The sequence below is a fragment of the Hippopotamus amphibius genome, chromosome 1, assembly GCF_030028045.1.
Source record: "Hippopotamus amphibius kiboko isolate mHipAmp2 chromosome 1, mHipAmp2.hap2, whole genome shotgun sequence".
NCBI lineage: Eukaryota > Metazoa > Chordata > Mammalia > Artiodactyla > Hippopotamidae > Hippopotamus > Hippopotamus amphibius.
The window spans coordinates 42,706,404-42,717,658 of record NC_080186.1 but is presented as its reverse complement, the minus strand read 5'-3'; the positions used below and the strand labels follow the sequence as shown (position 1 = coordinate 42,717,658).

General features: G+C 49.2%; 1 protein-coding gene across 2 annotated transcripts in view; it reads left to right on the top strand.

Moving 5' to 3' along the window:
• The first annotated feature begins 292 nt into the window (after positions 1 to 292).
• Positions 293 to 11,255, top strand: part of TTC39A (tetratricopeptide repeat domain 39A) — a 58,596-nt gene continuing 47,633 nt past the window's right edge. The window contains exon 1 of one of the 2 annotated variants that reach the window (XM_057710551.1): positions 293 to 417. In XM_057710551.1, coding sequence (XP_057566534.1) covers positions 365 to 417 — 53 coding nt within the window. In that variant the 5' untranslated portion in view covers positions 293 to 364. The remainder of the gene's footprint in view (positions 418 to 11,255) is intronic. The other variant, XM_057710556.1, reaches the window with a different exon arrangement.

Here is an 11,255-nt window from a genome sequence, read left to right as displayed (position 1 = left end):
CATCTGTACGGAGGACGGGCTCTATACTGGGAGTGGAGGGGCCCAGGGTAGGTCCCGGTGGTGCCACTGGCTCTCTGTGTCACCTTGGACAAATCCCTGGCCGTCCTGGGCCGGCCTCAGTTTTTCCTTGGGAATACTGATGAGTCTCGACGGCTCTGGACGGGAGTGGCCTTGCCCTGGGACCCCAGGTCCGCTGTCGGGACACCGACGTCCTGGCCAGGCAGGGAGGCGCCCGGCCGCGGCGGGGAGGAGCCACGGGTCCCGCCCCGCCCACCCTTTCCAGGCGCGGCCTCCGGAGCTGCCGCTACCGCCACCGCTGCCACGAGGGGCCGCCCGCGCCCCAATCTGAGTCCGGCCTGCGTCCATGGCCTTTCTGACCGCCTGGAAGGGGGCGGCCTCCGGGAAAAGCGACCGCAGGTACCAGGAGGGCGCGGGGACTCGGCGGGAGGCGCGGATGGGACTGAGGGGCGGCTGGGGAACAGCCGGCGGGAGGGACAGCTGACAGGACACAGCTGGAGGCCGCAGTGTGCGGGCTGCTGGGCGCGGGGTAACGGCCGAAGGGCCTCGGGAGGGGCAGCCCAGCGCCTCTCACCGCCCCCCAGCCCACGCGTCCGCGGCTCGCGTGTTATGGCTCCCACCAGGGCTGGGCCTGGGGCTGAAGAGATACGGCCCCACCACCCCGATTCCATCCGCGCTCCGCTTCCGGTACCGCAACCTGTGGGCCACCTGTGAGGGCAACTCAGGTGAGCTGCACCTCGGGCGGGCTGGGAGCTAGGTTTGGGCAGCTACGTTTCCCCTCAGAAGTGATGCTCACGCATCTGATCCTCCCCAGCGCTGCATGAGCAGAGACGTTGGCACCCCCGTCTGCCAGGACAGGTGAGAGCAGACACGTTATCCCCACCAGGGGTTGCCCACATCTGGGAGCAGCAGTGTGAAGGGAAATCCTGGGTACCAGTGCCTGTCCATGGTGGAACTGTGTACACCACAGCTCCTCCAAGGTCAACCCTTCAGGGATGTGTCATTGCCTTCTGTGTGTCACCTCTCACACCTAGCTGTCCCCACCTCCTGGGTGAGTTGGTGTCTCCAGATATATTCTCATGAGAAACAGGAGAGAGGACAGCTCTGACCTCTCTTCTGAGCTGTGAATCCCAATTCCTTTCCTTTGTATATTTAAAGTTCACCCTGCTACTCCCTGGAGAAGGGCAATCTAACTGCCCTCCCAACATCTCCATCTGACTGTCCTATGGGCACATCAAACTCAGCAAGCCCCAAATCAAACTTCACATCTTCACCCCAAAAGCTGTTCCTCTTCCTGTGTCCCCATCTCAATGAATGGCATAGTCATCCACCCAGTTGCCCAAGTCTGGAACCTGAGAGTCATCCCTCTCACCTCCCTCCCTCACCTCCACCCTGGTCTCCAAGTTCTGCTGATTTTATCTTTTTGATATCTCTCAAAGCTGTTCATTCCCCTTGGACTATTGCAGAAGCCCCTAAATTTTCCATTTCCTCCAGTCTCCCCCTTTCCACGCATCTTTTAGGCTGGTCTTTTCTAAAGCACAAACCAGACCATGTCATTTTTCTGCTTTAAAACTCGTCCATGGCTTTGTATCACCTAGAGGTGAAAGGTCAAGGCTCTCCAGGGGAGAGGCTGTGACCTGCCCAGGCCCACTTACCATCACTCCCTGACCCTCACTGTGGTCCAACAACAATAACTGGCTTTGTAGGACTCTCACAACTGTACTGGGCTCCTCAGGGCTGCTTCTGCCTGGAATGCCTTCCTCCACTCCTGACTTTCACCCCATGAGATTCAACTTTAGGTGAAGTTAATTTTTTTATTTAAAAATTTTTTTCTTTTACTTTTTAAATAAACATATAATTCAAGGGTAGCAGATATACAGAAAAGTGCACACATTGTAAGTGTACAGCTCAATGGCTCTTCATAAAGTAACCAGCACCCATGTCGCCAGTACCCAATTTAAGACACAAGACTGTTAACCAGCCCCCAGAGTCTTCCTTGTACCCCTCCCAGCCGCAAACACCAAAGGTAACTATTGATACTATCCTGACTTCTAATACCATAGGTTTGATTTGTCTGGGTTTTTTTTTTTTTTGTTTGTGTGTTTGTTCTAATTGAAGTATAGTTGATTTACAATGTTATATTAGTTTCTGGTGTACAGCAAAGTGATTCAGTTATATGTATATACTTTTTCAGATTTTTTTCCATCATAGGTTATTATAAGATATTGAATACAGTTCCCTGTACTATACAATAGGACCTTGTTGTTTATTTTAAATATAGTGGTTTGTATCTGCTAATCCCAAACTCCTAATTTATGCCTTCCCCGGCCCCTTTCCTCTTTGGTAACCATAAGTTTGTTTTCTATGTCTGTGAGCCTGTTTCTGTTTCACAAATAAGGTCATCTGTATCATATTTTAGATTCCACATATAAGTGATATTATATGCTATTTGTCTTTCTGTCTGACTTACTTTAGGTGACCTCTTTTAGAGAACCTTTCTGACCCCACCCTTGAGTCAGGCTCAGGGGCTTTCAGGGCTCCAGCATTTTTGCTTCCCTCTTATGGCTCTGATTTAGTCTTTCAACAAACACTGTTGAGCATGTACCACGTTCCAGTCTTTATACTAGGTGCTGTGAATGTGGTAATACTTTAGACATACAAGCCCTTGCTCTCAGGAGACCACGTTCTAGTGGGAAAGACAGACTAAACAAGTAGGCAAATAAACAAGAAAACACCAGAAACAGATGCTGTGTAAGGCTTAAAATAGAGTGATATGATGGACAGTAAAATCCATCATGCCCAGAGCATTCCCTGCAGTGAGGAGACCTCCTGTCAAATCCTGAGATGTGTCTGAGGAGCTCAAAGTTGTGTGTGTCATTGTGGATCCAGGAGGCAGGCTGCCCAGAAGAGGGTAGAATTTGAATTTCACTGGGGGTTGAGGAGCCGCTAGAGGGCATTATGGAGGGGGTTTACATATTTAAAGATGAGCCTGCTACCCAATGGAGAAAGGATTTACTGATGACAGACCATTTTAACACTGGATCATGGCCACTTCTGTCTCCCCACTGCCTATGGAGAGGGGACAGTGTTCATCTGCCCCCGTGGCCCTGAAGCCCAGCACAGAATGCTTCAGTTTTGATGAGAACCTGGGGGAATGATTTCTGAGGAGGGTGAGATCTCTTGGCTGGGATGATTAGTGGCTGGGTCTACATGGATTTCTTGCCTGCCCGCCCTCCTGTAAGAGTCCAGTTGTGCTCTGTCCTGTAGGTAACCTGTGTGTTGGAGTATAGGTGAGGGCCTGAACACATGTGCCTTTCTATGTCAGCTGGAACTTGCTGGACACAAATACCCAGAGAATTTTGACTCCCAGTTGCCTTCACAATGTCTCACACCTGAGGCAACAAACCATGACTATTCTCTCAGCTCAGGACCTGTGACTTCACCCTCAGCTCTCACCCACCACGCTGCCTTGTCTCCCACACCCTGGTCAAAGGGTGAAGGGCTTGGGAGGGTGCTCAGCCCCTGCTCTGCCACTTACTTACTGGTTCTATGACCCTGATTCAATTACCTGACCCATGTGAGCCTTATTCTACTCAGCTGTAAAATAGTAGCTACTCACTGAGTGGTGGGAAGACCTGGTGAAGCCACATTGGTAAAGGACCTAACAGACGGCTACCGGGGCATATACAGTGATTAGTAAATATGAGTTCACTGGTACGAGGGAATCTTCTTTCTAAGGTATTTGCATTGAACAGAGGGGATTCAGAAAGGTTTGGGAGCCAATGATGGGATTCCAGGCACCAGGACTGGGTACCCAGGGACTGTTAGGAGAGGGAAATATGCCCGTGCATCTTAAGATGAGGACGGCCACCTACTTGGCCTACAAACAGGGTCCCTTCCCAGCCATACCAGTAGCCCCCCTCATGGCTGCTCCTGTAGGAGACAGTGCCAGGAACAGAGGGGGAAGTGCAGGCAGGTAGAAGGCTTTTTTTTAAAATTAATTAATTAATTTTATTGGCTGTGTTGGGTCTTCGTTGCTGCACATGGGCTTTCTCTAGTTGCAGTGAGCGGGGGCTACTCTTCATTGTGGTGCGCTGGCTCCTCATTGCTGCCTCCTCTCTTGTCACAGAGCACGGGCTCTAGGCGTGCAGGCTTCAGTAATTGTGGCACATGGGCTCAATAGTTGCGGCTGGAGGGCTCTAGAGCAGAGGCTCAGTAGTTGTGGTGCACAGGCTTAGCTGCTCTGCAGCATGTGGGATTCTCCCAGCCCAGGGATCGTATCCGTGTCTCCTGCATTGGCAGGTGGATTCTTAACCACTGCACCACCTAGGAAGTCCAGGCAGAATGCTTTTGAGAGAGTAATTCAGTGGCAGAGCTGCTGTGGAAGGGAGGGGCTGCCCCAAGAATGGAGGGGCCCTGATGAAGAGGCCTGGGGCCTACTGAGGTTGCTGTTGACAAATTTCCTGCTCTTGGTTTGGCTCCTGCTCCTCAGGGAGCTCTAACATGCCTCCAGGTAGGAAGATTTGAATTTGGGCTGCTATGGGGTCCCTTCCTTTGGACTGGATCTGGACTCAAGGCCAGTGCTGAGTTTTCACCTCTGTGATTCTCAGATCCTGCCAGTTGAAGCACCTGTGATCACCAGACTCATGATTTAAAATTCCAAGTTTCTACAGTGTTGAAACTACTGACCCTGGGATTCTGATTTACCCCCTGTTGCTGAGGGCAGCTGCATGGGGTAGGAGAGGGCTCTGGTGTGGGAGGCACAATGTGGCCCCTCAGATCCTCAATCCCTGATGAGGATACCATGGAAAACCTCCAAGTAACATTTGTTCCCCTTTTTCAGTTATGAAGGGATTCTGACTTGGGATATTTTTGGTCCTTTCTTGAGGTCAAGAGAAAATAGATTATTTAGGTTGCAATTTCAGTTCTGCCAGCATGCCACATTTCCTGAAATATCTTCAAATCTGTGGCTCTAGTTGCCTGAGCTGCTTTGTCTTTCCCCTGAAAATTTCTGCCTCTCAGCTCAGTTTCTGTCTGTGGTCAGCTCCATTCTCTCCTAATGCTCAGCTACTTCTCTACTGAATGCAAGACATGATGGCTGCTAGCAGCTTCCAAGCTCACATCCTGGGACAGTAAGACAAAGAAGCGAAAAGTACTCTGGAGCCACACAGGTTGATTTTGAATCCTGACTCCAGGCCTTTCTAGCATTGTAACCTTGGACAGGTTGTTTAACGTCTCTGTGCCTCAGCTTCCTCATCCGTAAAGTGAGGGTAATGGCAGGACTTGTCTCATAGGGTTGTTGTGAGGATTGCATGAATTAGTTTATGTAAAGCTCAGAGAACTGTCCTTGACACATAGTCTGTGCTATACCCAGGAGTGTTACTGATTATTATAAGTTTCCCCAGGCCAGGAGGCGAAGGGGCCTCTCCACCAGCTCTAGTTTGAAGAAGCTCAGGGAATATTCCGATTGGCTTTTCTTTAACCAATCACTGTGTCCAGAGAGGTGGAGTCAAGGAAGAGAATGCACCTCCCATTCAGCCAATGGGGCTGGAGAAGAGAGAAGGAGAAACAGTTGTCTAAAAACAAGTGGGGGTGAGTGGTTGGAGGTGGGGAGGATTGTAGCATATATGTAGCCACACAGCAGGCCTTAAGATAAAGCCATAGTTTCATGAAGTACCCAATTATTTTTCCTTGGAGCAGCCCTGCCCATCTGTTTCAGCCTTCCAGCTGTTGTTGACACCCTGGGAGTTGGGAACTAGTCCATTGTGAACCCCTCTGGGGGCCTGTGCCACTCCCCACCCCCTGTGATTGTGGCTTTGCCAACCCCGTTCTCTCTGTGACTACCACCACCACCTCCCAAGCCTGGAAAGGATATAAGCTCTCCACTTTATCACCCCATCCCAAGGACAGGACAGACCCTTCCCCTAATTCCCCACCACTTGACTAGGACCAGGCTGTAACTTTTAAGGGCAGCTTAGGAAGCAAGGAAAGGGCAACAGAGTTTTATGATTCTATGGCTCCTCTCCAGGCCCCTCAACCATCCTGGAAAGAGCCTTCCTGCAGAACTTCCACTTCTGAGAGGGCCCAATGTATGTCTTCCAGCATCTTCCCTCCCAAGAGACAGGAGGAAATTTTTCCCTTAACCAAGACAAGCAGGCCTTCCTTTCCTTTCCCAAAATCAGCCCTTTCCCAGGTGAACAGCAGTGCAGAAATCTACTGCTTTCAGGTAAAATCCTTTGCCCAGCCTACTAACTGGCTGGTTATATTACAATGCAGACAATTATATTAGGACTTATGACAGTGCATGGGACATCAGGCACCCCTCCAGGTAGACCTGGGCCAGGTCTATTCCTTTTGACCCCCTTTTACCAGATGAAGTTTGTCCCTGTGTGTTCCCTCCCACAGCCTCAGTTGTTCCCCTTACCCCCTTGCAGAGTCAGCACTAGCAAATATCCACCCCCTGCAAAAATTCATCTCCAGCTAAGAAACAGCATCCCCTAGATAGAGCAACCAAGTGTTAGATTGAAGTAACTCTGCTACCTTTCCAAGAAAATGGGTGTGTGGGTACTTCCTTTATACCTCAATCACTGAAGGGTGCACCCAAGCACTGTCCCTGAGCGCAGGCCAGGCCAGTCGAAAGGGCATGGCAGCTCCCCAGGATCGGCGCACAGCACCATACTTAAATCATCACCCTTCTCCTCCTTCTCTTGCCCCTGACCTGTCCAGCCCCAGCTTCTCTACCCTGCAACACCCTCTGAACTAGGCCCAGCGCCCTGCCACTCCGCTGCCTTAGTGATCTGTAATAATAGAGAGATCTGCCCTCGGCTGTGCCCTGCCTTGACATGCATCGTCACCTTCAATGCACCACAACTCTGACTGGGGGCCTTATTGTCTCCAAATCTAATAGATGAGGAAATGGAAACCTCCTCATACTTCCTCAAATGCATAGACACTGGGGTTTTCTTTTCAGGACTGGATGTATAATTTTGTATTCTGCTTTTTTCACATGTTTCCACCTCTTCAAAAACTCATTCATGCAATAAACATTTATTGAGCACCTACTCTGTGCCAGGCACTGTTCTGGGCACTGAAAATATGTTAGAGAACAAGGCTGAAAAATAAAAAATACGCCCTTCTCTTGTGGAGTACAGAATTTAATAGGGAGAGACAGAAGCTAAATGAATAAGGACAATGCGAGGATGTTAGATAACAAGTGCTATGGAAAAAATAATGCAGGGCAAAGGAATTGGGAGAATGAGGGCAAGGGTTCCATTTTAAATAGAATGGTCAGGGAAGGCCTCACAGAGAAGGTAACATCTGAGCTAAGACCTGGAGGAGGTGAGGGAGTAATCATGTGAATATCTGCAGGAAGAGCATTCCAGGCATACGTTACAGCAAGTACAAAGGACCTGAGGTGGGACCGTGCCTGACATATTTGGAGAAGAGCAAGGAGGCCAGTGTGGCTGAATAAGAGATTAAAGGGAGATGATATCTGAGAGAGAGATGAGGGTGTGGGGCATCTAGGGCCTGGTGGCCATGTGAAGACGTTAACTTTTGCACTGAGCACCATGGGGAGCCCGTGCAGAGATGCGAACAGAAGCATGACATGATCTGATCAGGTGGGTCTGGTGCTGCATGGCAAGTAAACGATAAGGGGACAAGGGTAAGAGCAGAGAAACCAATTAGGAGACAATGCAGTGGTCCAGGCAAATCAATTCTCTATAAATCTGATATCTGCAGAATAGTTCACCCTACAAGTTTACTATAAATCACTGAACTAATTCTTTATTGATGGGCATTTAGGTTATTTCCAGCTGTATCTTTATTATAGGAAACACCACGATGAACACCCATGCACCATAAATCTTTGTGTCTGTGATTCTTTCTTTTTTTTTTTTTTAATAAATTTATTTATTTATTTATTGGCTGTGTTCAGTCTTTGTTGCTATCCATGGGCTTCCTCTAGTTGCAGCAAGTGCGGGCTACTCTTTGTTGTGGTGCATGGGCTTCTCATTCCGGTAGCTTCTCTTGTTGCAGAGCACAGGCTTTAGGCACATGGGCTTCAGTAGTTGCAGCACATGGGCTCAATAGTTGTGGTGCACGGGCTTAGTTGCTCCACAGCATGTGGGATCTTCCTGGAGCAGGGATCAAACCCGTGTCCCCTGCATTGGCAGGTGGATTCTTAACCACTGTGCCACCTGAGAAGCCCCTGTGATTATTTCTTAAGACATGTTTGCTGCCCTGGTGTTACTGGTCATCTTTCTAAGGCTTTCAGCCCATAATTCCACATTTGCCCTGAGGGCATGTAGTAGGTGTCCAGTGGATGCTGCTCTGTCCTTGTGGTCCTGGCCAGGTCTGGGTGCACATCAATCCCTCTTCTCTGGACAGCCTTGCATGGTTCCAAACCTCTTTCGGGTCCATTTGCTTATTTAATGCTCATGACAATCTTGTTATCCCTGCTTTATGGGTGAGGAAACTAAAGCTCAAAGAATAATAATAAGGCCCCATTCCAAGAGCTTTATGTATATTATCTCATTTAATCCTTACAACAACCCAGTGAGGTTGGCGTCATCAACATCCCCATTTCAGAGATGAAGTCCCTGGTCCAAGGTGAGAGTAGGGAAGGGGACAAGGAGGCTCCTGTTTTAGTCCCAGCCTTGGCAGTTCCTGGAGACCAGACTTTCATAAAAGAACTCAGATCCCAGAACTTAGAACAAAAGAGCAGGGAGGGCCCTTGACCCTCTGGTCCAATCTTCTCTTCTTTTTATATTTGATGGGGAGAGAGAAACTAAGGGCCAGATTGAGGTGGCAACTTGTCCAAGGTTACACAGCTTGTAGGGGCCAGAGTCCATGGGGAGGGAGGGAGGTGGCCCAAGGAGCAGGCCTAGTGCTCCCTAAGGGACCCTCTCCAGGGAATATTGAAGAACTGTGACTGGTTCAGCCCTCTTCCAGGGCCCTCAGTGGATGAGCCTGTTTACTTGTGAATTATTAACACACCCAAGCCTGTAACCTGCTGGGTGGGGCTCATTCACTTTAAGAAAACCTGCTTTACAGTCACCAGCTCAGCTGGGTTGGGAGGGCTCTAGGATCTGAGGGGGGTAGTTATGGGCTTTAGAGACAGTGGGGGTGGGGATGGGGGGGTACTTTATACAAGGGAGGGGCCTGGAGAAGGGCACTGAGAAGGTGGCTGAGAATAGGGAAGGGGACAAGCGGTCACCCGAATAATGCTCGGTAAGCCTGCCAGCATCCCTAAGAGGTTGGCACGATTATCCCAGGTTTACAGATGGAAAATTCTGAGAGATATTGTCAGTGAAAACAGTCTATATGCGACTTCTCAGGGCCACCGAGAAGTGCAGTGAGTCCAGAGGTTTGTTCTTGCAGGCTGGGGAGAAAATGAGAGAGGAAAACCTGCCTAGCATCTCCCAGGCATAAAGCACCAGAAAAAAGGTCCCCTGGTGGGGGAGGAAGGATCCCAGGACTCAGGATGCTCTTCTGGTCCCCCGGGAATGAGCAGGTGACCTGAGCAGGGTCACGTGGGTTGGGAAGCAGAAATAATGGTGACTCACAGGCTCCCCAGGGTTGGGGCTGGGCAGGAGCTCTTGGGGGCTGGGAACTGCCCAGGTGGAACCCTCCTTGAGGGGTGGGCCACTCTGATGCTCTGACTCACCAGGTGAGTGGCCCCAGCATCACTGCCACTGTTGTGGCATGGGCAGAGTTCCAGCTCTGAAGGCAAAGCTGAGCCTCAGTTTCCGTCTGTAGAAGGGGGACAATAATAGCATCTATCTTGACACCACCACCACTATCAACAGAGCACTTACATAGCACTCTAAGTACATGCCAGGCACTATTCTGGGCCTTTTACACATATGAATTCTTAATCCTCACAATGACCCTTTGAAGCAGGAAATACTTCCATTTTACTGATGAGGAAACTGAAGCTCAGAGAGGTGGTTCATAGTGTGCATTAAATAAGATAATCCATGTCTTATACTTAACATGTGTGTCACATAATAAGCCTTCAATGAGTATCAGTTATTATTATAATCATTACCTCAGAATAAAATAGTAAAGTGCTAGGCCCAGTGTTAAAGTTTTTGGTGATTAGTCAGGCACTGACACAGAGATGTCCAACCAGGCCCTACCCTCCAGAAGCTCCCAGTCTGATGGCAGAGACAGTCACATATGAACCTCACTCCACCCCCACCGCACACAGACGGTGTTAGCCCAGGCTGATAGGGGAGGTCAAAGTGGGTTAGAGCAGTGTGTGCCCAGGAAGCTCTTGACCCATCTAGGGAGGAAGGGCTTTCTGGAAGAGGAGGCATCTGAACTGAAAGCTGCAGGGTGGGTAGAAGTTTTCGCACATGGCAGGTTTTTTAATGAGTGTTGGTCAAATACAGTAAAGATGTACCTTGAAGCTAATGTAGCATAAAGCTTCAGAACTCATTCACCTGGCCCCTCCCAAGCTCTGGGAGGACCCTGACAATTTTATATTGATAAATTTGTATTTTTTTTTTTTAACAGACAATAAACTGCATATATTTAGAGTGTACAATTTGGTATTTTTTTCTTATTTGTATTTCTTTTAAAAAAAGAAGTCTTTCAATTGTAAGCTTTTGGATCATCCCGTGGTTAAATGAATGAATAACACGTGACAAGGAAGAAGGTGTGTTCCAGGCAGAGGGAATAGCATGTACAAATGCCTAGAGACCTGAAAGTGCATGGCATGTGACAAGACACCCCCTCACTCCCCCTCCACCAGCCTCCTCACCCAGGCTCTTCTTTACACACAGTGCTGGCCTTCTCACCAGCTTCACAAACTTCAGCTGTCATCAGTGTACCTTTGCCCACTTCCATGCTTTTTCATCCATATACCCATCTGGTACATCCTACCTACAACTTCATTGTGTATAAATAATACAAACTTCAAGGCTCAACTCTGTGTCCACCTTCTCCAGGAAGCCCCCAGACTCCTCCAGCCTGTATAGCACTCTCCTTTATCTGGACTTGCATAGATGATGGTGGATGTTATCATAGCCTGCTCCTTGCAGTTAATTATCTTTTCCATGCCTATGTCAGATTCCCAGAGGTGGGATGACACTTGCTAGTGAGCATCTGGCCTCTGCTCACATATGGACAGAATAAGAACTCACTACCTTTCCAGGTAACCTGTTTAAATTTAAACAATAATTCCCTAAACCTCTCCCCTCTGCCACCAGGCCCAATCTGCCTGGCGCTCC